Below are 27,044 nucleotides of genomic sequence, written 5' to 3'. Positions count from 1 at the left end.
CTTAGGGCTTTCATATTGACCATGTCGCCTGGCACTCACCATAGCTGCCACAGGTTTGGACATGTCATGAGAGAGATGCCTTTGCCTTGGGCTTTCTATGGGCCTTTATTATAGGCTCTGGCCTTGCACTGTAGGGAGTTGCCCAGTTGCTCTTAAAGGAAGAAAGCTACTTGCACCTTGGATACACTTGCCCAATTAGAACTGAAGCCAAATTAAAATTTATACAGCCCCATAAAACATGTCCAAATTAGTCAAATTTAACTCTAAAAGGGATCATTCCTGTTAAATCAAGACATAAATACCTTCATTTATCTGGTGTTTCATGGATCTTGGAGCTTATTCTTGGTAAAATGAGTAAAAACAAATTTAAAAAATGTGTAGAGAAGGTTGGCACACTGCAGAGTGCCAGGTGGGACAAGAAAATGTGGTCATAAGTTGATCTAATCTAAATACTGAACTATGCAATATCCTGATCCTTTAAAAGGCATACAATGCATGGCAATAATACAAAAAAAAAAACATTGGGACACTATACATTTTTTTTTTTTAAAAAAAAACCCAACAATTAAACACAAAATTGGTTCACCTCCCCCTCCTTGTGGAAATAACATACTGTCAGACATAGTTCAATGTTTCTGTCGAATATCACGCAACATAAGACCTAATAATTATATATCAGTTGTATGTCTTGAGGCCATCATGATCTTGAGACAATTCCGGCTGCTTTTAAATCCTAGGGCACAGAGTCTTGAGGTCAAGGAGAGAGAATGTCCTTGCAATTCACTTTCCCCCTTTGTCCCAAAGTCATTTGACACATTTCAGTATTCCTATATAACACATAATGCACAAAACCTTCAAATTATTAATTATACGCCATTTGTATATCTTGAGGCAATCAGGTGAACTTGAGATAATTCTTGCTGCTTTTGCATGTATCTCCAACAAGGGGGTTTTCTTGTCTGCCTTCGAGTCACTGGGAGGAAGTTAACAGTACTTCTATAACAGCACTTCTAAACCTTGCTGAAACGTTATAGCTTTCTAGGTCCTCCTTCTTAGGTTGTGATCAAAGAGAAAAAATGTCAATTTGGTTTCCTGTAAAACATCCTTTTGAAAATAGGCCTGCAGGGGGTTGGGGTCTGAAGATATAATTAGTTAAAAAATAATAATAATAAATAGTATAATAATGATAAAGTCAAGAAAGGGGAGAATATTCTAGAAATTTCTTCTTGGGAAGCTGCAAAGAATATAAGATCATAGTTAAGCATTTTATTCATCTAAATATTATTATTATCATTCATATTTAATTACTGCTGTTATTGTCTGCTCAGTCAGTTTAATTTACTTCACCTAGTTTGGCTGTGGAGGAAACAAAGGACAAAAATTTTGTTAATTAGGACACAATCGATAAGTTATTAACATTTTCCTTATGTGGTTCTGAATTCTCTTTGAGGTTCACGTATCTTGTTTGAAAGGGATTATTATTATTATTATTTACAGGAAAGAATGACTTAGATGCTACATTTGTATGTACAGAAAGAAAAAGTAGAAATACCAAAAAAAAAAAGATACAAAAATAAAACAAAATAAAATTTAGATTACCACTCACACAACAATTTTTACCTGGTTATTGTTAGAATAATTTCATAGACATAATGGAAAAACTGATATAATAAATGGAAGCAGATTATTTATAAGCTAAAGAGAAGCGCCAAAGAGAAATGAAATTACTGTTTGTATCTCCTCACTCCTCACTTTTTTTTTTTTTTTGCTGTGGAAGAAAAGAATTGGCAAAACACTCAATCATTGCTACATTAGAAAAGGGAGGGTTATATTAACATAGGGTAATGCTTCGGGGTGAAATGCAAATGGGAGATAAGTATCCATCCTGAGTACCTGCTAGGAAAGAAATGGAGCCTTTTGTTTGCATAGTCTGTCAACTGGTAGACAGCAATTTTCTATGAATTTCCAAGTGTGGAGGGGCTTGTTTAGGTGGCGTCCCCCCCCCCATTGGGAGATAATTTTGCATTAAGGTTCTGAAAGAATTTCTCCACACCCTGAATCTCAGTATTCTGCTGGAAAGGGAAAATTATTTCATGTGAAAATCAGTCAGGAAATGTTCCTAAAATGTACAGAGTTTTGCATGTTGAACTGGAATTGGCAGCTTCTAAACAGTTGATGGTTCTCAATGGTTCTTTATCTATTTATTTTTACATAAGGAAATTTAAATTTAAGTTTCATGTGCAAAGCATAACCTTGAACCTCTTAATTAATTTATAAACTACTCAAGAGACAGACTTATAGTAGTACTCTGCTATTTATACCTGTGGAAAGAATCTGGCATGTTAAGATTTTTGGAACTTGGCAACCACTTAACCTTGATGGACCAGTAACACACATGAGGTTGTTTTCCCTCAGTGGTTCAAAGCTTTACATTAAGAAATTTGAATAATATTTCATGAGCAGATTATAACCTTTTCGCCCCTTAGTTAAAACCTCATTTTTCTCCTCTATTTTCCTCTTCAAGCTGACATAGCCTCTGTGCATGTACAGAGTTCATGATTCGGCAGTCTATTGTACCATTTTTTAAAGTGCTGCACCTCTTGACAAAATTACCATCTGAATAAAGGAAGGGAAGGGGAAAGAGTAGATTTTAAAATAGGGTTAGATTTTACACAGAAACTCACTTTTCAGTGCTTACAAACACATTTTCTCTCCCTCCTTTTTGCAAGTTTGGAAAGGGTTGGAAGGGATCTTGAGTAATCTAGTCCACCCCTTCTGAAATATGGGGATCTCAACACTATCACTGCCCTTAGGATACACATACATTTGAGTACAGACGCCTGACTGGGAAGGAAACACAGGCTATGCCCTATCACGGAAGCACATGTGTGTACTAAGGGAAAAATAAGGAAGGGGAAGATTAAAAGTACCAACGTTATATAGAAGCCTTTAGCAAACCTTAAGATTGGATAAACAGTTTAAGAGGGAATTTACTTCCTTACTAAAACCATTCTGTCCATTTGAATCAAGGTTAAAGTGACTCAGATAGACATTTGCTGGCTATGGATCCTCTACTTTTAATAACATTTCCCTAGAAGGAACACCATATTCCATAGTCACATGGTGAAACATTACATACAGAGCACATGGCTCCCTTGTGACACAGACCTTAAATATTATGAGTTCACAAACAAACATTTTCAAGGTTACAATCTCCCTTTTCCCTTCCCGCTCCCCCTTTCTGTACAGAAAGGGGTAGGTATGCACATACACCCCACTTTTACTCTCTAGAGAAAGATTGGGAAATGTTCAAGACTTTCATATGTGCTTAAACTTTACCCCCTTAATAGAGAAAGTGATAAAAACTTATATAATCACTCCACAAAAACAACAATTACACTCTTGTTCCAACTCTGAAAACCAATAATCTTTCCTTGCCAGAAAGCAGAGCTGGGCTGAATTTCAACCCATCACCACATCAGACACATTGCCTTTCACATAGCTCTAAAATGGGGGTTAGAAGGGACCCTGAGGTCATTTAGTCTAACCCTCTAAGATACAGGATTCACAAGATTTGAATGAAAATACCAACTTTATATAGAACCCTTTAGCAGATGAGTTTTTTTCCTTAAGAGGTGATATCAGGAGCCCAACACAATTGAAGTTAAAACTAGACTCAGATAGACAATTCCTGGCTAAGGAAGCTCTACTTTTGACAAACAATTCACCTTTATAGGAATAGCTGTTCAATTTTCCTTTAGTCAATATTCCTCTAGTCACTTGGAGGAAGACTCCCTTTTAGAGCCTCTCTCAATAACAAACATTTGCACACCTCATGAAGTGAACATTTTCAAGTTTCAAAATATTTTCAAAGCATTGAGCAAGCATTTTCAAACTTACTACTCTTATTTTCCTTCATCCTGCCCCCTCTTTTTACTTTTGGAGAGGAAAAAATGGCCTTCTACAGCCTCTTTAAAACAAACCTTTACACACTACCTCCACTCTTTTAAATATTTGCCATTGTTTTTGGGTTGATCAAGCCCTTACATAAGATTATTTAAGCAAGCTTGCCTTATTATTATATTATTTTAAACTATGCATGCTTTAAAAAAGGCAGTCTGTGGGTGTCATGGCCAAATTTTACACAAACCCCTAATTTCCTAAACCTGGATTATATCTCTCATTTACTTTAAGGGGAACAATGAACTATAGCAGACACAAGGATCAGACGCACATACACTTCACAGACAACACAGACAACATGTAACATGCAAACATATATAATTTTATACCATAACATACTTTGTAGGATTCCTCACAAAACTTTTCTCATTCAGAGTTCACCAGGGTTAATTTTAAAGCGGAGATTCACTGTATGTTAAAGGAACCTCCTGGTAGCCATTTCCCCTCATCTGGGTGGTCCATAGTAAAGCGGACCCAGTGTTTTTTTCTTACAAAGTTTTTGCAATTGGTTCCCTTCAAGCTTGTCCGCCCCGGGGATTTCGTGCCAATTTAAGAGAACGAATTGGAGTGGACTTTCATCCTCAAAGTCCTTACCGGAGCCAAGCCTCAGTTGTGCTTTGCCTCGGTTGGGAGTCTGGGAAAGGAATTCCTTAGAGTGGGTTGCACCCATTTTACTTAAGCCTTTTTATACTGCAGTTCGGGTCCCCGACCCTGTTCCTGGACACTCTTAACTTCCCGAGTCTATGACTCACCCCCACGTCCTAGTGGTGTTCCTGCCTGCCGTTCGCGTGCACTAACTACTAGGCGGCCTGGTGCAGCTAAAACCCTATTGGAACCCTCCCACTGGTCATCAATTGCCTGAGGGTTCCACAGCAACTTCCCTGCCTCTTACACACTAGACTCATATCCTACTGAACGCTTGCCTACGCAATGTCAGGTCGGAACTGAGGAATACAGAGATACAGAGTAGTAGGAAAGGAACGGGCGCACTTGCAATCTCTGGTCATGGGTCATACCTAACAAAGGTCGCCATGGCAGGGGGGCGTCTTCACCCGAAGATTAAGAGCAGAGGAATAGGAAACAGAGCTGGGATAGCCAGATTCCCAGATTGGTAGAAAAGCGACAGTTTGCTCAGACTTCTGCTCAGTTTGGCAGAAGGGAGCTGGGACAGTCTTTCTGAGCTCTGCGTTTAACGTAAAGACTGTTGCCCTGGACCTCAGTTCTACCTTGTAACTGTGCCTGGCAGCCTTGCTGCAACTAAGGTCCAAAGAGGAGAGTAGAAAAGGATAGTCCAAGTGGAGAAATAGATTTTTAGTTGCTGTGGTTCTTAGCTCACCCAAGGTGTCCCCTTTTAATACTCACGACCGATCCTTTCAGTCGAATCCCGTTGTCTCCAGCTTCCAACTGGTTCCTGAAAAAAAAACAGCCTTGTCCCTTTAAACGTTGCTTCGTCCTGGGGGTCCCGCTTGGACTCTCAATTACTACCAAGTGCCTCGGGTCCTGAGGTTGGTTTACCCCCCTGCAAAAGAGGCAAGGGCGCGCTGGGCTCCCCTTCCTCAGTGAACCCGGAGCTCAAGGCAAAACTGGGTCCCCGAAGTGGTCGCCAAATTGTTGTAAAATTTAAGCTGGTTCCTATGAACCCAGAGAAATGGATCTTGACCCAGGGAGAGCTCAAGGATCCAGGCAAGCAGACGAATTTAAGCGTCTCCTGCCCACCAAATAACAGAGACCAAACCAGGACGTACGAAGCAAGGCACTTTTATTTTAACTGTTGCAACAGGGTCCTTCCTCTCACACAGGAGAACAAGGAAGGAACCCCAAACAAAGATGTCTTGCCCTTAAAAAGAAATTTGAAATTGGTTTCAGCCCACCCCCCAGAAGCATCATCCATATGTCACAGAAGGGGTGTAGCCCAAGACCCCCCTCCCTAGATTCATCATAGGTACATCATGAAAGGGGAGGTCTGGTGGCAGTAATCTGAGCAGTCTGGACCCTGCCCCCTGCCCCCCAAAACCTAATCAACAAAATTGAGAGATATTTACATTTCCCTGTTTCCCAGCCAAGTTAATCACACCCTTTTGTCTGGCAGTCAGGTATCAGGATGCCAGGGATTATCACTTTAATTCCTGAGACAATGAGAAGGTTCCCCCCACCCCACTTCTTCCTTGCAGAGGAACACCTGGTCAGAGAGAGAGTCAAAATGGTGTCAGAAAGGCCTGTCTTCCTGTGCTGCTTCAGACATGTGCCTGTACATTCATGTACATGTTTTATGAACAATTATTATATATATATAGATATGACCTCAAAATTCTTATAACACATCTCAGTCAGTTCCTCTCAATCTTTCATTCATGAGTTCTGAAAACAATGGATTTGTCTTTTTGCCATGCAGCCTCCCCCCCCCCCCATTTTCCTTTGGGTAGACTTACTCATGAATGTTTTCTGCTGATGCACAGAGTCTGATCACCATATATAGGGAAGGACTCAGTTTCTCCCCCTCCCGATTGGTTCACACCTGGGAATGTTGTTCCCTTTGTGTGTACCGGCATGTAGTTTGACTGTTTGGTTCAAGTCCTTTGCAGCTCTGTGCTCTACAGGTATCTTCCTGTAGTTCAGCTGTTCCTGTTTGTAAACTGATCTGGATTTAAATCTGTACACTGGCGTGTAAGGGATAGGGTTCGTAGGAGAATAGCTTTGAACTCGATGAACATTGAATAAATTTAATAAATTTGTGTTGTTTTTTTAAACACCACAATAATTCTATGATTACATGTAGAACAAACACCCTGCTATTTTTTTATGCAGAGTGGGGAAATGCTTTTTGCCCTAGACCAGGCATCCCCAAACTGCGGCCCTCCAGATGTTTTGGCCTACAACTCCCATGATCCTTAGCTAACAGCACCAGTGGTCAGGGATGATGGGAATTGTAGTCCAAAACATCTGGTAGGCCGATGTTTGGGGATGCCTGCCCTAGACTTTGCTGTGGTTTAGTCATTAATTGGAGAACTGAGAGAGGTGCAATTTGACTACTCATGTCTGAAACAGAGTGGGCTGGGGAGTAGAGCTCAGTTGTTGTTGTTGTTAATTCAATTGTTATATCACCCTTTATCAAAAGGTCCCAGGGCTGTGCACAACATTAAGAACACATTTTACGGAGCACTACAAAAACATACAGTAATAATAGACAGCATAATAATAATATAATCCCACAGTTTTAACAAGCCATAGATTATTTAATGACCAAAGACCTGGGTAAAGAGGAATGGTTTTGCCTGGTGCCTAAAGACATGTAATGATGGCGCCAGGTGAGCTTCTCTGGGGAAAGTATTCCACAGTCGATGAGCCACCACAGAAAAGGCCCGTTCTTGTGTTTCCACCCTCCGAACCTTTCGGGGAGCGAGGACATAGAAAACGGCCTCGGATGACAAGTGCAGGGGCCAAGTCAGTTCCTATGAGGAAAGGCAGTCCTTCAACACCGAGAAACCACCACCACCCCTGGGACTGCAGCCTGTACTCCCCTCACCTCCCAATCTTTCTTCACGCCTCCATTCCTTTTTCCTCCATCCTCTTCAGGGACATGTGGTGACTGGAGCTGTTGGTGCTCACACTTGGTCTGGGGGTCTGGAGGAACAGTCTTTGGGAGACCCTCCCCAAATCAAATTCCTGAACATTTCCATCAATGACTCCTATCTGGGTAAGTGAGGCAGCTTCTCCTCTGCTTCCATATCTAATGGCCTGCCAGGAGCTAACTCTTCCAACCAGATGTCCAAAACCTCCTCTTTCTTTGTCTCTGACAGGCTATTCGGTGGCTGTAGCTCAGCGTGGGCAGAAGCAGTTCTACGTAGCTGGGGCTCCGCGATACCAGCATGTTGGAGCTGTCGCAGTCTTTGAAAGCCAGAGTAAGCTCTTGGTGGCCTCCCCTGAAGGGGATCAGGTAAGAGGCAGACACTGGGGTGCAGATCGGTCTCCCATTCACTTCATGTTGGGTGTGCAAGTTGTAAGCTGCCTTGGAAGTTTAGTTTTAAAGCAAGGCAGGCTACCTTAACTAATCTAGAACCAGCAGAGAGGTAGGAGCACAGGAGCCAGTCTATTGGCCCATGTAGTTTGGTACAGTACTGTCTATACTGACTTGGCAGCAGTCAGCTTCAGGCAGCGGGTATTCCCATCCATGCCTAGAGATGCTGAGGATGGAAACCTGGGACCTTCTGCATGCCAAGCAGGTGTCCAATAATAATAATAATAATAATAATAATAATAATAATAATAATAATAATAATTTATTTATACCCCGCCCATCCGGCTGGGTTTCCCCAGCCACTCTGGGCGGCTTCCAACAGAAATATTAAAATACACTAATTTCTTAAAGATTAAAAGCTTCCCTAAACAGGGCTGCCTTCAGATGTCCTCTAAAAGTCTGGTAGTTATTTTTCTTTTTGACATCTGGTGGGAGGGTGTTCCACAGGGCGGGTGCCACTACCAAGAAGGCACTCTGCCTGGTTCCCTGCAACTTGGCTTCTTGCAGCGAGGGAACCGCCAGAAGGCCCTCGGCACTGGACCTCAGTGTCCGGGCAGAGCGATGGAGGTGGAGACGCTCCTTCAGGTATACTGGACCCAGGCCGTTTCCCCTCATTCTCTTAGAAAGTTTACTTCAAACACATGGAAGAGACAGAGGGAGTTGATAATTGAACAACTTGTCAAAAATCACTGCGCAGCTGCTAAACAATAAGCAGACATCATATTGATAGTGACTGGGAGTAAATCCTGTGACTATTAAAATCTGAAAAGGCTCTATTCCTGTGTTTCTCCTTTTTCTTGTGCCCCTTCTCGGACTGTTCTTTATTTGATCGCAGATTCCAGTTGACTAACTGATTAATTCTGCCGTGGGATACTCCTGTCAGTCTCAAACTGCTTCACACCAATATTCCAAGAGGGTTTGGGGCCTACATCTTTTTTTTCTCTCTCTCTCTCACGCACACACACACACTCTCTCTCTCACACACACACTCAGGGCCAAACTAGACATGAAACTAAAGATATGAGTGCCATTAGCCTGCTCTGCTCTTAAAATCTAAATAATTGGTGGGAAAGCTGTGATCCATGAACCTCATTAAACCTGCTAGAGTTGACATGGGCGTAGCCAGGTTTTTTGTTGGGGAGGGCCTTTTGTTAGGGAAGGCATAACCTCAGTCAGCTAAGTATTTTTTTATTGGGGGGCAGCTGCCCCACCCTGTCCCCTTTTGGCTACACCCATGCCTCTCAATTTGGCCCATGAACCTGTTTTGGCAAAGATTAAGCCCGCTAGTCTAATTGGTCATCTTCACTTCTGCCAGTGACAGTGTATTTCTGTTTATTTCCAGGTGGGTTCTTACTATGGGGCTGAAGTCTGCTCTGTTGACCTAGATGAAGACAGCAATACTGACCTTGTTCTGATCGGGGCTCCCCATTATTACAGTAAGAACCAAGGTGGGCTTGTTGATGTCCGCTCTATGAATGACCAGGTGAGGAAAAGTGGTAGGGTTGGGAAGGGTGGTTGGGTGGGAAGAAGGGGCCAGGAGGAGAGTGGGCCAGACTTGCTCACATCTGGAAAAACTGAACTTCTGCTCCATCCAGCTTTCATGGGAAATGTTGGGATGCAGCTCAGCTTGCTGAGTGGTTTGCACAGGGTTAATGCAGATAGAGAGGGGAATTTTAAAGATTCCCAAACTGTCTCACTGTCCTTGGATCTCTGTGCGGAACTTTCCTTTGATGTTAGACTGATAATAGCTGATTGAATTTCCTTCTTTGCACTCTTGCTTCTGTAGCTGATGGGGGAAATGACATCATAATAGAATAGGATTGAATAGTAGAGTTGGAAGGGACCATGAGGGTCATCTAGTCCAACCCCCTGCATTCTTTTGCCCAACATGGGGCTTGAACCCATGACCCTGAGATTAAGAGTCTCATGGTCTACCAACTGAGCTATCCCAGGCCAGGAGCCAAGCATGATTCTGCTGCATCTCCAGATTTAGTTAGAACTAGGAAATCTTTTCTACCCAAGTATGTCTTGCCTATAAAAAAAACCACCCAGGCCCTTCTTATTTTGCATACCAAGTGTCTCTGTGTGCGACTGCAACCAAGGTAAGCTTGCTCTCTTAACAAGGACTTGGAATGCAGTCAGTTTCCAAGCTGTGTGCTAACTCTGCAGAGTAAAATCAACACTTTTTGTTTTCAAGAAGAATTTGAAGGCCAATCTCTTTACTTCTTCCTGTGATTGGCTTCCGTTATACCTTTTCCCTGTGCACAGTCTCTTACTGGGGCCAAGCTAGATGTGATATTGCAGTGTTTCCCAACAGGTGGTCCGGGGACCCCCAGGGGTCCGCGAGCTATGCCAGAGGGGTCCGCAAGATGCTATTAGAATAAAAAATATATTAAATTTATTTCGTATGATAACAGATTTTTTGTTTTGGCCGCTTCCTGCATGAGCAGAGTCTAGCGCAAAACTAGAATTAGATGAGGCAGTAGTTCTGCTGTATGCCGTTAGGTGGCGCTTTACAAACACTACTGTTTTGCAAAGAGGCAGCGCGCGCATTCTAAACGCTCACCTCCCCAAGATGCTTTGCGCGCGTCGGCTTCATTTGTGCGCTACTGCGCAGGTACCCTGTCTTCTCCATTCCTCTCCCTCCTCCCTGGCGCGCACTGCCTCTTTGCAAAACAGTAGTGTTTGTAAACGAAGCGTTGTTTTCGCGGAAGCTACAGTTCGCGTAGTTAAAAATGGACCGTTGGTTAAAAAGTGGTTCGTTAAAACGACAAAGGCCTACAGATGAAGAGGAAGATAATGCATTTGATGTTCAAGCAAGTAAGTCAATTAATGGGAGTCCTTGTCACAATAGCTGCTCGATGAGGGGTCCTTGAGAAAATTTTGTTGGGAACCCCTGTGATATTGTGTGGAAGCAATTAACGCATACATTAAAAAATAAATAGCCACCAGGGAGGGAGGGAGGGAGGGAGAGCAGGAGTCACTTTGCTACAATGATCTCTGTCTGAAGCTGCTCTTAGCCCTGTTGCTGCTCTGAGACGTGATTTTTCATTGGGGCCACAGCAGGGGATTGAAAGGATCAACCCTTCCCAGCACACTGCAGAGCTGTTTCAAAGTGTTGAAGTCGTCATGGGTTGTATCCAGCTAAGTTCCACTCAGTGTAGAAATGGATGGATCCAAGTAAGGACTAGCATTGCGCAACCTCTGCCCACCCCCTCCGAATTTTAATTGTTTTCTTACAAGTCAATCACGGTACAAAATTGGACCTTAAATTGTAACACCAAGGCAGAGGCTGCCATCTTGAGCTCATAGATGGAATAAGATTTAACTGGGGGACTCAGGTTCACTAGTAAACATCATTGTCAGGCCCCAGGAGGCTGATTGAGGTCCATTTAATCCAGGTTCTGTGTTTTGGTTGTATTGCCTCATTGCTTTTAGAGAATGGTCTTAGCTTATCTTCCCACTGTGTCTATTTTTTTTTTTAAAAAAAAGAATGTCATACTAATGCTGCTTTAACTGCTGTTCCTTGTTCCGGTTATTGATTGTTAAATGTTGGAGTCGTTTTAATGCCAAATATATTTGCCGCCTTAAAATATGGTTATGGGAAGTTGGAGAGGGTATAACTATGTTACAGTAGTCAGTAGTAAAGGTAAAGGGACCCCTGACCATTAGGTCCAGTCGTGACCGACTCTGGGGTTGCGCGCTCATCTCGCATTATTGGCCGAGGGAGCCGGCGTATAGCTTCCAGGTCATGTGGCCAGCATGACAAAGCCGCTTCTGGCAAACCAGAGCAGCACATGGAAACGCCGTTTACCTTCCCGCTGTAGCGGTTCCTATTTATCTACTTGCATTTTGACGTGCTTTCGAACTGCTAGGTTGGCAGGAGCTGGGACCAAGCAATGGGAGCTCACCCCGTCACAGGGATTCGAACCGCCGACCTTCTGATCAGCAAGCCCTAGGCTCAGTGGTTTAACCACAGTAGTAGTAAGTGACATGTCTCCCGGCAGGGTCACCTTGTTTCCCTCCAAACGCTTCGTGGGGAGCCTGGCAGCAGCTTTGGCCATTTTGGAGCAGCACTCTGCGCTTTAGGGGACATAAGCGGGGATAGCTTTGCAGATGTGGCGATCGGAGCCCCCATGGAGGATGAAGATCATGGGGCCATTTACATCTTCCTAGGAGAAGCAGGCGGGCTGAAAAAACACCACAGCCAGGTGAGCCTGAGGATCAAAAGTGCATATATTGGAACAGCAAGTGCATATATTGTCTGCTTAACTTGTGTGTGGCAAGGTGGTCCAGTGGTTAAAGAGCTAGGCCAGGGATGGGGAATGTGTGATTCTCTTGATGCTGGGCTACAACTCCCATCGTCTCTGACCAATGGCCATGCTGGCTGGCTGGGGAGCACAGGTTTCCTATTCCTGATGCAGGCAATGCAGATTCAGTCCCTCCACATCTCTCCATTGGATTTTTATGAGCCGATTCCTGAATCCGTCTCCACTGATCATTGGTGAAATGGGAACAGTAAAGCAACAGAGTTGTTGGAAAGCAATTGCAGCCAGGTCTGGGTAGAAACCCAGTTCAATACATAATCTCAATAACCGCTCCCTTTTTGGATGGCAGATGTGATCCCCATACCACCACCCCCCAAATATTGGGCCTAGATCATCTTTGCAGAGATTAATGCAGAATCTGTACTTCTATAATAATAATAAAAACCAAAATAATAATAGATGTGACAACTTGCATCCTGTAACTAAACAGCACATTTTATAAATTCTGGCTGTTGTGGCACACACACATACACAGAATGTGTGCTTCTTCTTTCAAAACTATTATAGTTTGTCCTATGCAGATTTAATTAATGAATCGTTTAAAGAACTTAAAACAGAATTGATTAATTGGCTAATATTTTCTTAATTGGAGAAATGGGCAGGTGGAATAGCTGAACTGAGGGTGTGTCTACCTCATCTGCTGAGGATCCCTAACCTTCCTTGTCCCCCTTATTTTCTCTTTCTCTCTCCCTCAAAATATTTAGCGGATTGCTGCCAAGTCTCTCCCTCTGGTGCTCCGTTATTTCGGACAGTCCATGCAAGGCAGAATGGATCTGAGCGAGGATGGATTGACTGACCTGGCTGTTGGGGCGCTAGGAAGCGCGGTGCTGCTTCGGTAAGAATGGATGAGGGCAGTAATGGGTGTGGGTTGTGGGTAGGCCACAAAGGGCGGGACATAATTGCAATGTGTGTTCCCCAACTGCCTCCAAATTCTGCATCCTGAACTAGATTTTAAAAACCTGCACAAACCTGTTCCGTGTACTCTGGCCAACTAGCCGTCACTTTGGTGCACCTTAATGGCCAGCATTTTTCTGAGCATGGCTTGGCCTGCTGTGACAATTGCTACACCTTCCTGCCAGCTGTGATGCTGCCCCCATGTGGTGGGGAAGAAGAAGGTTCTTAATACATCAGGCTGCTGGGAGTGTGGATACGTTAGCTGGAGTCTATAGATGTTGAAAGACAAAGCGTGCTGAATATGAAGCACAGAGAGCTATGTGGAGTCTGCATGGGGCACTTCCTGCTCCAGGAAGTTAATGTGGGACTGGGTTCCAGACTGGGCCTGATCCAGGACTGCTGGCAATTTGGACAGCTGCTGGTTTGAAAAGACCTCCCCTTTTATCCCCTGCCTCCCAGATCTCGGCCTGTTTTCACAATCAACTCTTTGCTGACTTTCTCACATCGCTGGATCCCCTTGGATGACCCTAAGTGTGGAAGCGGGAATGTTTCAGGAATTGCCCCCCGTGGGAAAACCAGTCTTTGCTTCACCCTAAAACTTGTCAGCACAAAATGGACACACGGTAAAGGCGCCATCTCAGTTCTCCTTTTGCTTAGTTATTTTTCTCATTCTTTTATGAGTCCTCTCAGTGTTATTTATTTTCTGTGGACTTGTTTGTTCCTTTCCCGTCACTTATTCTCTCTGCAGGGGCTCATGATCTTATCCTTTTCCTTTAGATCCCATTCTCCCAGCCCAACTCTTGCTGCTTATTTTCTCACTTATTTTTCTTATCCATTCCCTCTTGCATTAAAAAGTACGTTTAAGATGAACAATTCTTTCTGTCTTTCATTTTCTCAGTGATTCTCTCGTTAAATTCATAGTGACTCCAGAGACTCGTTTGGCGCAGGAATGGGGAGCCCCTGGCCCTCCAGATGTTGCTGAACCACAACTCCCATCGGCCCTAGCAAGCATGGCTATGGGTCAGGAATGATGAGAGCTGGAGTTTGGTACATCTTGGACAGCCAAAATGTTTAGTTCGTTCTGCTCCTTTGATCCAATTTGTTTGTATGTTTTGGAAAGAAAATAGGTGCCCTGCAAGCTGCGATCTCATTTACTCTCCGGTCTGATGCTAAGCAGTCTCCGTCACGCCTGACGCTAGAGAATGAGGCTTCCACATTCTCAGACACCATCCTGGTTGGAACTAAGCCAATCTGTGTCGAAAAGATTCTCTATGCTCCGGTAGGTTGAAATAGGGCATCCTGGGTAATTGTAGTTTGTGTGTGTGTGTGTGTGTGTGTGTGTGTGTGTGTGGTGTGTGTGGCAGTGCTAGGAATATCTATTGCAGAATTATCTCAGCACCTCACCAGACTTCAGCTCCCAGAATCCTTTGGTAGAAGACGTGACAGCTACAATGGTCTAAAAGTGATACAGTATATGACACACCTGCTGGAGAAACACTGGTTTTTGGAAGCTCACGGTATTTAGAAACACTGGTATGGGAGTGATCGCAGCATTTGCAGGGAGCAATGTATTGGCTGGATGGAAACTTGTGATTCTTTTTTTTTTTAACTGTCTTCCAGCTCTGCCTAGATGATTCCTTCTCTCCACTTGTGCTGCAGGCAAATGTAAGGGCCGAGGGCGAACCAGATACCTCTGCAAGGAACCTACGCCCTGTCCTGGACCCTGGAACTAATTTGTCCACTGAGATCAAGGTCTTATTTCCTGGCCATTTCCCTTCAAGCCCATCTCCTAGGACAAAGCCTCCTCCATCAAAGGAATGGCTCAGCCCAGAGTATTTAGTACAGAGTTGCTTTGTTTACTGGGCAGCCCTCAAATGTTCCAAATAAATGAACCTTGCATAATCTAAGCAGATCTAGGCCTGGTCAGTGCCTGGGTGGTGGAACCTTTTGCATGCCACAGGGAAAGTATTATAAATTGTAATAATAAATACTGAATGCACAGTGGAAATAGAAATCAGTTAGTTTGTTTAACAATGATGACCAAAAGAAATACAGTGGTACCTTGGTTCTCAAATGCCTTGGTACTCAAACAACTTGGAACCTAAACACTGCAAACCCAGAAGTAAGTGCCACACTTCCATTTTGAGTGTTACTCTTCCGATTTGAGTGTTACGCTTCTGATTTGAGTGCCACAGTTCCATTTTGAGTGTTACACTGAGTTCTGTCTGTTTTTGCTATTTATTTTGTGTTTTTGTTTTTTGTGGCTCTTTTTTTGTGACTGTGTAGAACCCAGTTCAGCTACTGATTGATTCATTGTGCGACTGTAGTACATTGTTTATCGCTTTCATTTTATGGATCAATGGTCTCGTTAGATAGTAAAATTCATGTTAAATTGCTGTTTTAGGGGTTGTTTTTAAAAGTCTGGAACAGATTAATCCATTTTGCATTACTTTCTATGAGAAAGCATGCCTTGGTTTTGGAACGCTTTGGTTTTGGAACGGATTTCCGGAACGGATTAAGTTTGAGAACCCAAGGTACCACTGTAGATGAAAGGATAAAAGGGGGGGGGTTATCACAGAGAACTTGTATGCTTCTGTAGACTTTACCAAAATATTTATTTATTAATTAAAACGTCTCAACCACGCTTCATTCAAATATATCTCAGCACAAAAAACCCAAAATGCAATAAAAGCAAAACATGACCCTGGTCTGGCCCAAGCAGTGACTCCAGCCAGGAGACGGGGTTCTTGCCTAAGGTCAGGTGGCGTCTGTTGGCCACAGAGGCGTGGGGTCCCAGGGTCACGTACTGGTAATCCCATTTCAATAATTAGCCAGGAAAGTCAGACCAAGGAGAAGCCACATTCCAGCAGGGACAACGCCAGACAACCTGAGGTTAGAGTCCAGGGGGCAGGAGCAGGCCAAGCAGAGTTAGGGTTGCAATGAGGTTAGCCCATAGCTGCCAAGTTATCCCTTTTTTACAGGGATTTTCCCTTATGCTGAATAGGCTTTCTCGCGAGAAAAGCAAAAACTTGGCAGCTATGGGTTAGCCAAGCAAAGCAAGAGGGTAGATCCAGATAAGCAAACTAGCTAGAAGAGAGAGGTCCCAGCAATCCAAGCAGGTAGCACCACGGATAGCTCCAAGTAGCCTCCCGGTGGGAAACCAGACAAGACCTTGGAACACCCTCGGATGCTCATTTTCTTTTATATTGCCAGGTTCCCTTCAAGCAAGACTGCGGCCCCGATAAAATTTGTGTAGCTGATCTTCGAATCTCCTTTAACTTTTCAGGGTGAGTAAGTAGCCTATTTTGTGCCTACGAGGGTCATCCCAGTATTTTTTGCTGCCCTTAGATGCTGTGCCTCCGGACCCCTTCTCGGTTGGTTGGAGCGCGGTGCCGATAGCGCCGAGGTTGCAGGTTCAATCCCCGTATGGGGCAGCTGCACCTTCCTGCATTGCAGAGCCAACTCTGCAATGCTATGATTCCAGTGGGGCCCAGCCACTGACCTTCACCAAGGCAGCAGCGCTTGCGAACATCGCAGGAGGGGAGAGTAGTGCTGTTCTGCTCAGGCCCTGCTTGTGGGCTTCCCCCAGGCATCTGGTTGGCCACTGTGAGAACAGGATGCTGGATGTGGAGGGTCACTGGCCTGATCCAACAGGATCCTATGCCGTTACTCTGATAAGGAGCCAAGAGATGCAACCCTGCCATTCTCTCGGATGTCGCATGGGATGTTGGGTTGTGACTCTTGGCGAGTATGAAGCAGTGTAGAAGCCAAGAAATACACCAGAACATGTCTGGGTGAACCTCTTTAATCATGTGCTTGCCAGTTACTTTAATGTGCAACCTGAATGTTTCTCCCAGAATTCCCCATACACCAGGGATCCCGAGAGCCCCTCTTGGATCACACAGGTTATTGGCTTTCTTCGGGCACCTTGAGCTGAGGAGTGGGAGTCAGGTGATCTGCTTCACCAGCTAGAACAAAGTGACATTTGTCACTAGTGGTGTGAAGGTGCCCATTTTACAGAGTGAGAAACAGAGGTGAAGAGACAGAGAAACTTAGGGACATGGGAAGCTGCCTTATATTGAGTCAGACCACTGGTCCATCCAGCTAAGAATTGTCTACACCAGGCACCCCCAAACTGCAGCCCTCCAGATGTTTTGGCCTACAACTCCCATGATCCCTAGCTAACAGGACCAGTGGTCAGGGATGATGGGAACTGTAGTCCAAAACATCTGGAGGGCCGAAGTTTGGGGGTGCCTGGTCTACACTGACATGCAGGGTTTTGGACAGGGTTTTGTCTCAGCTCTAGCTGGGGATTGAACTTGGGACCTTCTGCATGCAAGGCAGATGCTTTAACCACTGAGCCATGTTGCCCAAAGGGAACTTCCAGCTTGCCCAGCGTCTAACTAGTGAGTTCCCGGCGACTGAGCAAACATTTCTCTCAATAAATTTCAGGTCAAAAGGTCTTAAACTGAGTCCAAATTTCATACTGAACTTAACGCTGAAACTAGAAAACGTGGGAGAGGCAGCGTACAACCCGCACCTTTCATTTTACTACTCTTCTGTTTTGTCCTTCCGAGGGCATTCTGTTCTTCAGGTGAGTTGGATGAATAATTAGGGGGCGGGGGAGAGTAGAAGATTGGGAAAGGTTGGAGGCAGAGGATGCCAGGGATTCTGGAAGACAGCTGAAGACTTGTGGGCAAGGAGATGAGTGTCTGATAATAATAATAAGATATAGGCCCAACTACCAATTTGTTGTTTATAAATCCCTCCTCCAATTATATATATATGTAGTGTGTGTGTGTGTGTGTGTGTGTGTATGTGTGTATATATATATATATATATATATATATATATATATATATATATATATAAGTTTCTGGAGACTTAAGCCCTGAGCATATTATCAGGAGATAAAGCAGAGAGGTTTGATGGCCACCTGTCATGTATGATCTAGTTGAAATTCCTGTATTGCAGGGGATGGGATGAGATAACCTTTGTGGTCCCTTCCAACTCTACAATTCTATGAAAGTTACAGAGCCTTGTATATTTTCCAAGGGAGGGGAAAGGAGCTTGTGAGGGGCAATTCTGAAGGGTGGGAGGGGAGTTGACTCAAGGGGGAAAGGCTAAGCAAGTCCCTTGGTCCCTGGTTCAAGACTGCAGCCTCCCTTGGCTGCTGTTCGTTTAAACAACCAACACCCCTTGAAAAAAAAGTGCATGTGACCCCATGTGCAGTTTCGCCCAAGGTGGAGGTGGTGGGGAGCCTCACCTGTCTTAAGCCCTCTTGCCTGTTAATTCTGTTTTCTGCTACTTTGTGGTAAAGAACAGAAATCTCTATTCCCCCTTTGTAATCCGTTTGTGAATTTACTTATGATGATTCATACACCCCCTCCATCCCCCATTCAAGTCCAATTGGCGTCTCTCCCCGGCCTGCCAAATGCATGGACCCCAAGGAAATGCGTCAGTTCGTCACAGCTCCTGCCGCTTCAACCCACCAGTCCTCAAGGGAGGCACCCAGGTAATGGGTGGAAGGGGAAGCCTGAGAAAATCAATGTGCAAGTGAAAAGGAATAATTGGGCCATGAGTGAGACATTGAAAGTGTGTGTGTGTGTGTGTGTGTGTGTGAGAGAGAGAGAGAGAGAGAGAGAGAGAAAGAGAGAGAGAGAGAGAGAAATTTAAGAACGTGAAAACGGTACAAGAAAGAGAACAGTGTGTTAGATTGTTGTATGTGATGCAGTTATAGGCAGGGCTGCTGTTGTTCCCCAGAAGCACAGAATTCAGCATTGCTCTTTCTATTTTGGCTCTTAAACACACACACACACACACACACACACACACACACACACACACACACACCGGTTTCTCATCCATATGCTGGGGTGGGGGATCATGACACTGGATGGCGTGTGTGGTGACATCTAAGAAGCCAGAGTCTTTTGCCTTTCCCTGTGACTGGTAGAAGCCAAATCTGTTATGTAAAATAAGCCAAAGGGAGCAGATGGGCTGCGTCTGTGCAATTCATTTTGGGTTTCCGCCAGGGCCAATTCAATAGGGCGGTGAGGTCAGATGTTTGCTGGCACTCCAAGACCAGCAGAGGGCTCAGCTCCCCAACAGCCCCTCCGTTCTCTTCTCTTTGCACAGGGAATTCAAGAAGCTCAGGAGCAGCATTGAGAGAATATTTGCACACCATGCGTCTTCCAAGTTAAAGGGAGGCATGGAAATCGTGGAACTGGTTGCCTGGCTTAACACAACATTTAATTTGGGGGTGCTGGGAGGGTGGGACGCAGAGAGCACACTTTCCTGTTGATACCAGATGCTTTTGACTCTGGACCAATGGCTTCACTGGGGTTTTGAACTGTCTCCCCCTCATTCTAGCCAACTCTCAAGACTTAAATGATCCAACACTGGCTCGATTCTACTGAGAGTGTCAGACAGTCAAGAAATTATCAGTTTTAAGATGAGAATAAATATATCTAGAGGTCCGGCATCTTCTAACCTTCTGGACCTGTGTGATCTATCAGCTGTGCCACCATATTGAAAATGGGCCTTTCTTAAACTTTATTAGAAAGTTTAAGAAAGAATGATGGCGGAGTCTCCTTCTTTGGAGGTCTTTAAGCAGAGGCTTGACAGGCATATGTCAAGAGTGCTTTGATGGTGTTTCCTGCTTGGCAGGGGGTTGGACTGGATGGCCCTTGTGGTCTCTTCCAACTCTATGATTCTATGATGAGGGTGGGTAACAGAGCCGAAATGGAAAACTCAGCCATTTCTTCCTTTTGTTCTCTCAAGGCCGTACTCCAGATTTCCCTCCGGTCCTCAAAAGGCGACTCCTGGAATGACACTTTTGCTTACTTCCACATCCGAGCACACAGGTAGCGGAAAGGCACAGCATGTCTTTGTTTGCCTCTGCGACTTCTCCTTCCCCATCACTAACTTTCCTTTTGCTTCTGGCCTTTCAGTGAGAATGAGAACGACACACTGAGCGACAACGAGGCCACAGGCCGGCTACCTGTGCTGCACCGAGTCGACGTCATCGTGAAGGGGTAATTGAACACACACACACCCCCTTGTTCCCTACGGAGAGCCATGAGGGAGGGTCAAAAGGAGGTTGCGCATTTTGGACCTTACACAACAAATGGCCTCACATACCAGGAAGGAACCATAGCACAACGGAAATGTGTGTGTTTTGCACTCCAAAGGACTCGAATTCAGTCTCTAGCATCTCCAGTTGAACAGCGGTGGGGAACTTTAGGCTTGGGGGCCAAATACTTTTCTGTCTGGCCCTTGGAGGGACACTGTCCTCCTTTGCAACCTGTGTGGTTTTGCGTGGCTGAAATATTGAACCCTGATAATGCCTCGTTTGTCTGGGCGAAGGATAGAGATGAGGGTGTGAGTGTCCATAGAAACCAGCCAATATACTATAGATTTACCCCGGTTGCCCTGCCTACTTTTGTCTAAGCCCCCTCCCACTATTGACATGGGGCCTTTGGGAGGTTCCTCAGAAGGGAATGTGGCCCCCAGGATGAATAAACCCCCCACCCCCAAGTTAAAGGGGTGCCATACACATGCGTCACAAAACCTCTTGATTCCTCTTGGGAGCAACAAAATTGATAATGTGTTCTAGCACTTGGGGGGAAAATTGCCAGGGCTGGGGGGTGGGAAATGTTCACCCCTTGGAGCCACAGAGAGAGTGAAAAATTCAGAGTGTTGTACAGCCTGAAAAGTCCCACAATTTGTCATGATTTTTAGCAAATCCAGAGTACCTTTGCTCTATCCCTGGCATCTTCCTGTTGTTGTTGTTGTTTAGTCGTTTAGTCGTGTCCGACTCTTCGTGACCCCATGGACCAGAGCACGCCAGGCACTCCTGTCTTGCACTGCCTCCCGTAGTTTGGTCAAACTCATGTTCGTAGCTTCGAGAACACTGTCCAACCATCTTGTCCTCTGTCGCCCCCTTCTCCTAGTGCCCTCAATCTTTCCCAACATCAGGGTCTTTTCCAAGGATTCTTCTCTTCTCATGAGGTGGCCAAAGTATTGGAGCCTCAGCTTCACGATCTGTCTTCCTGTTAAGTTTGGCAAAATGTTCCGTTTAATACTGGACGTGATCTCGGTGACCTACATAAACATTTGTCCTCCCCCAGGCTGGCGTCCACGGCGTACCTCAATTTCTCCACCAAGATGCCAGAGAAGAAGACGCTCATGCATGCCTTTGAGGTAATGTGTCTTGTTCTCCCTTCTGTAGACAACCACACAGTCCAAACACCAGCCCAGCCTTCTGTCGTTTCTTCCTGTGTCCGTACTTTAGAGCAAGAATGGGGAACCTGTGGCCTTGAGATGTTGGTAGATTACACTTCCCACCTTCCATGACAGATGGTCATTCTGACTAGGACTGATGGAAACTGGATTCAACTCTAGCTGGAGTACCAATGGTTCCCCAGTCCCCAGGCCCTCTAAGATCTGAGGAAGAGGCCCCAATTCCAGGTCCTTCCATTTGCGACCTGACAAGGCAGGGACCCTTCCTTTCCACAGAAATGGGTTTTTTTACAACAGTTTTTGACCACCTGGTCAATAACTTCTATCATCTTTCGGCTGATCTTCCAATGGCCCCCCCTCCCCCAATTTCCTCTTCTGTTCTGGCAGGTTAGAAATTTGGACTCGACCGCTACTCCAGTCAACGTGGCCTTTGAACTCCCCTTCAACACTGAAGTCGGATTCTCCTGGAACGTAACCCCATCCCACAGGGATGTGGTGAGTAAAAGATTTGAGGGAGGGGGCGCTCCAGAGGGGGTGACTTATAAATTAGAAGTTGTGTGAGGTGGGATTTCTGGACAATTGGGGGTGGGTGGGAGCGGGGATAATGGAATGAGAGCTGAATAGATGTGGAGGGGAGGGTGCTTTGGAGATACAGCTTGTTTGTAGCATATATAATTATTACTATTATTATTCAAATGTTTATAATCTGCACTTACATAAGCTATATGAGAATGGCCTTCAGCATATAAAATAGAAGAAAAATCAATCCATATATGTTAGGGGGAGGGAGTACAGAGTACCCCCCCCCCATAATCAAAAGTAGCTCCTCACAGAGTAGCGAAGGAAACACAGACTCTGGGGAGGTAAGTCAGGACACGGAGAGAGAGTGCCCAGGCTCAGGCAGGATGAAAGAGCCCAGACTCCACAGACGGGAGGAGAGAGAAGGGGACAAGGGGGAGAGGGAAAACATGGAACACAGACCCTTTCCTCCGGTTCCGGAATTACAAAAAAGAAGAAAGGGGAGGAGATTCAGTGTCCCGCGCCTTATATGTTGGGGGCGTTCGCGCCGAGGGGCACTTCCGGATTCTGCATCGGACTGAGACGAAATGTTTCTGCACCTGCTTCACTGTACATATCAGCACTAATAAACACGTTATGGAAAAGTAACCTGAGGAGCGTTGTAACTTGAGAGTAGTCACCAGAAACCTCTGACAATATATATCCGTTAAACCTAATTAACATCAGTAATACTGGCTGCTTAAAAAGAGAAGCCCACTTTATGAAAGCCTGCCTAAATAGTACAGTTTTCGGAAGACGTCTAAAGGAGGGCAGAGACAGTTCCTGAGGAAGTAGTGGGGAGTTCCACAGGGCAGGGCCTACCCCACTAAAGGCTCAGCTCCTAAGAAAGGCTGTCTGGACCTCAGGGGGGGGGTGAGGAACCGCCAGAGAATGAAGTGCCCCCTCAGGTGGTCCCCGTGATCAAGGTGGAGTATGAGGGATCAGGCAGTTCTTAAAGTACTTGGGGCCCAAGTTAAATCAGGGCTTTGTGAATTAACGCAAGAAATGTGGAGCTGGCAAATGAACAACAAGCGCAAACTCTCTCAGCAGTGGAATAGGATGTTGCCAATAATTGCCCCAGTGAGGTATTTGACCTCTGTGTTCTGCACAGCTTCTGGACCCAGATACAAGGGCAGACCCACAGAAAGTGAGTTACAGTAATCAAATAAAAACCAATGGTGAACTCAGACAAAATGCTACAGTCTGCATCTAAGTGGTATCAGCAGCTGGGGTGACCTGCAAGCACTTCTGCAAACAACGGCAGCAACAAAACCTTAAGGGGGGACCGGAAACCCCCAGAGGCAGCTCAGCAGATGTGAAATGCTGACCTACCGTTGAGTGAGGGTTGGGGGGCAGAATATCCTGGGAGGGAGCATGGCTGGCTAGAATACAGGAGTGCAACCTTTACCACTACAGAGTATTGCCTGTTTTCTTCCAGATAAACCAGTCCACATGTCTGATAATACCCTCGCTCAGAACAAGACACAGGGCTGAAGACCTCAAAGGACCCATCACAGTAAGAACCTGGTGGGAAATGCAGGGTTGGTTGGCTGGTGGTGGTGGTTCATAGAAGGGTGTCTCTCTTGCCCAGGACAGACACACAGCTGCTTTTGGAGTGGAAAGGACTTTTAGTAACCCTAAGGTCCTTTGCTTTGTGTGTTTTGACAGAGAGGGTGCTTGGGGGCCACTGTCTGCTCCAGGTTTCAGTGCCTGATCGCCAATCTCTCTCGGGGAGAGTGGGTCAAGTTCAGATTTTCATGGAATTTTAGCATAGACGACATCGCTAGCAAGGTGAGTGGTGCCCCCTTCAAATGGTAAGGAATATGGTTGGAGGGGAAGTTTCCATTGGAAGCTTGGAAAAATAGGACTTTTTTTTTTAAGGATTACTTTTCCTAGATCAACCTCCACACCTGACCATTTATTTATCATTTGTATTTCTTTTAAAACATTTATATACTGTTGTATATTGGACAGAGTGAAAGCGCTGCACAAAATAGTAAAACAATAAATTGAATCGGACACTCTGAAGCAGCACCTTGCTTTTGGAATCTCCCTGCTGTTGATATTTGGCAAAAGGCCTCCTTTTATTGCTGTTCTTTTAATTGATTGCAGCAGACATATAATTCAGTTGCCTATATCGGTTTAAAAAGTTTAATTGGTTTTGTGTTTTAATGCTAATTATTGTACGTATATTAGGTTGTTTTTTTTAAAAAAAAATATTGCTTTATGGGTTATAGCTGTGTTTCTGTGCATTGTTATATATGTACCCTGCTTAGAGAGTTCTCTGAGTAAGCAGTGTGTACATTTTTAGAAACAAAACAATAATGCACAATCCATCATAATATTAAAGTCCTAATACTACAGTAATCACAATCATGGACAATGCACAGGCCAATATTAGCGGCCTGTGTAAAGTGTTAAGTTTTCGGCATCTTAAAGAATGCATAAACATTCTGGTGGGGTGGAAAATAATGAAAGAGGCCTCATTTGTATTTAGCTGGCTTTGGGTTTCTCCCTGTAGCAGGTACAGAGAAGCTTTGGCCCTCCAGATGTTGCCAAGTCTTGGCCAGGTTTGCTAAGGCTGATGGGAGCTGTAGTTCAGCAACATCTGGAGGGCCTGAAGAGTCCTCACACCTGCCCCACAGAGTAGTGCCAGGGAGAGGGGAGACATTGAAGACCAAATGTTATTGATCTGTTTAATTTGCCTATCGATCCTACAGCTGACGGCCCAGAAACTCCGTCTTCGGAGCGAAGCCTCTGCGGTGGTTGATGAGACCAGGTTTTTTCAGCCAGAAGAATTTCAGTTCAGTCAGGTAAACTTGCAGGGCATGGTTATGTCATGGACGCTGTGTGTGCCTCACTGTGCAAATAGTGGAGCTGGTTACGGAACACAGAATTCAGTTGCATTGAATCATAGAAATGTAGACTCAAAAGAATTGTAGTGTTTGAAGGGATCTCCAGGGTCATATCTAGTCCAATCCTTTGCAATGCAGGAATCGGAGCTCAATAATCCCCAACAGATGGCCATTCAACTTTTGTTTAAAAACCTCTAATGAACAGGTTTTTGTGGGCCTCAAAAACCTGTTTTCAGTGCCCTGGAATGTCTGAAGTAACATTAGGGGTGCCTCTGAGGATGTGCAGAGTTCTTACTCAGCAGAATCAGCCTTCCCAAATCTGGAATGCCACACAGTAAGGTATTGCTTTCCCTGATAGGCTTTGGTGACATTTCAACACCTGATCATACTAGCAAATTCCTTTTTTGGGGGGGGGGGTTCAAGTCTGGCCCTGAGGATTTGAGGGGCACTGCTTATTGTTGTGGGCAAGAACTCTTGAGTGCTTTTCCTCTCCTTTGCAGATTAGCACTGAAGTTGAGCTGATTTCACCATTCAATCCCATCCCAATCATTGTTGGCAGTACCATCGGAGGAATCCTGCTCTTAGCCATCATCGTGGCAGTCCTGTTTAAGGTAGGCATCTCTCACTTTTGCCATCAGACAGACCTTAGAAGAGATATGGGATGTCCTGGCAATACGTAAACCAGTTTCTTTCTCTCTCTCTCTCCCCTCCCCCCTTTCCAGTTTGGATTCTTCAAACGCAATCGAGTGTCCTTAGAAGATGAAATTGCGTCAGGACCAGCTGGGTCCGGTGAGCAAACTCTTCAAGCAACCAACTAGCTTACAAGGGAAGGAGGAATCATGTGGATCTGGGAAGCACGGCCTAAGGATTCCCTGGGGAGAGAGAGGAATGGGATTTGAGAGGAGGAGTCTGGGATCCAGGTAGAATGCTAAACTTAAGAAAAGGTATGTTTTGAAGGAAAAGCACAAAGTCTGCCTGGGTACACCCTAGCAATTTTGGCTGCTTCCGGACAGGTGGCTCCTAGCACTAATAAATCATTGCTGTTCTGCTGTAATCTACAAGAGGATTTGCAAACTGATTTCTACGTTAATTGGGTTATTTCAAGTTGCCTGAGTTGCCATTTAAAAACAAAAATTCTGAGTATTCCTTAAAAACAACACAAATAAAAACGACTTATTTATTTATATAGCACTAAACTTTAATTTGTTTTTAGGCACGATTGCTCATTGCTACTCCCATGAATTGTCAGAAATTAAAAGGTTGTGTCCCTCATTAGCTATGCTTTGGAGTAGCCCCGTTGAAGTTAATTAATACGACTAACTTGGGTCCATTGATCTCAGTGGGCTTACTCTGTGTAAACCTTAGTTGGATGTGTTTAATGTTTGTGTTGGATCAGAAGTGTTTTATAAGAGAAAACAATGCTGCTAAAACGCTAGCGAGTGGAAAGTTTAGGTGGTTTTTTTTTGGGGGGGGGGAGATATCACCATAGTGTGAGACCACTTGTTAATTTAAGCAGTATGTACTTAAATTAGGAAAAAGAGATGGAGGCGACTTTGGGAAAACTCTTATTACAATATGCAGATACCCAGTGGAATGTGTTAGACAGAATAGGTTAGGTGCAAGTGTCTGGAAATATTTTGTTCTCTCTGTACCAAGACATGTTGCTTCTGCCGTTTTGAAACGGAGGAAGTTGAGGCACAATGAGCTCAGCAGAATGTCCACATAAATTAAAAGGAATATGATTCAGTCTTGTGTTGACATCTTCCTGCAATTTTCACCCTGTGCACCAAACAGCTGCAGTTTTCATAGAATTTCAGAGGAACCTGCTTTTCCTTCCTGCCTACCAAATTGCTAAATAGTTTAATTAATATGTAATTTTCTGAGGACTCCTGAGCTTAAGAGAGCCAGCGTGGATGCAGTGGCTTAAGTATTGGACTAAGACCAAGGAGACTCTGCTTCTGTTGGGCCACAAACCTTACTCTGCTTCTAGCTAGCCAACTTTGCAGGGTTCTTGTGAGGATAAAGGGTAGGCAGGCCATGTATGCAACTTTTGACTTCCTTGGATAGGGTAAAAATAATTTTGAAAATTAATATATTGTTAGGTGGTAGCTGTTCTGTGCTCTCAAGCTCCTTCCCAGGGGGAAGAAAGGAAAGGAAACCAGGTTTCTCTCCTACAATGCTTGTGAG

The 27,044-nt window shown here is 44.7% G+C and overlaps 1 protein-coding gene across 1 annotated transcript in view; it reads left to right on the top strand.

Annotated features, from left to right (window-relative positions):
• Positions 1-26,603, top strand: part of LOC118095251 (integrin alpha-M-like) — a 38,152-nt gene extending 11,549 nt beyond the window's left edge. Inside the window, exons 11-30 of the mRNA XM_035136342.3 lie at positions 7,537-7,657; positions 7,761-7,897; positions 9,321-9,461; positions 11,986-12,189; positions 13,011-13,141; positions 13,660-13,823; positions 14,328-14,479; positions 14,821-14,952; positions 16,414-16,487; positions 17,653-17,794; positions 18,605-18,715; positions 19,984-20,066; positions 20,154-20,237; positions 21,333-21,405; positions 21,832-21,939; positions 23,441-23,518; positions 23,671-23,793; positions 24,723-24,815; positions 25,358-25,468; positions 25,580-26,603. Coding sequence (XP_034992233.3) covers positions 7,537-7,657; positions 7,761-7,897; positions 9,321-9,461; positions 11,986-12,189; positions 13,011-13,141; positions 13,660-13,823; positions 14,328-14,479; positions 14,821-14,952; positions 16,414-16,487; positions 17,653-17,794; positions 18,605-18,715; positions 19,984-20,066; positions 20,154-20,237; positions 21,333-21,405; positions 21,832-21,939; positions 23,441-23,518; positions 23,671-23,793; positions 24,723-24,815; positions 25,358-25,468; positions 25,580-25,675 — 2,358 coding nt within the window. The 3' untranslated portion in view covers positions 25,676-26,603. The remainder of the gene's footprint in view (positions 1-7,536; positions 7,658-7,760; positions 7,898-9,320; positions 9,462-11,985; positions 12,190-13,010; positions 13,142-13,659; positions 13,824-14,327; positions 14,480-14,820; positions 14,953-16,413; positions 16,488-17,652; positions 17,795-18,604; positions 18,716-19,983; positions 20,067-20,153; positions 20,238-21,332; positions 21,406-21,831; positions 21,940-23,440; positions 23,519-23,670; positions 23,794-24,722; positions 24,816-25,357; positions 25,469-25,579) is intronic.
• Positions 26,604-27,044: the final 441 nt, after the last annotated feature.

The sequence above is a fragment of the Zootoca vivipara genome, chromosome 12, assembly GCF_965207765.1.
Source record: "Zootoca vivipara chromosome 12, rZooViv2.hap1.1, whole genome shotgun sequence".
NCBI classification, from domain to species: domain Eukaryota; kingdom Metazoa; phylum Chordata; class Lepidosauria; order Squamata; family Lacertidae; genus Zootoca; species Zootoca vivipara.
Note: the sequence above shows the minus strand (reverse complement) of the source record. Positions and strands in the feature narration are given on the sequence as shown.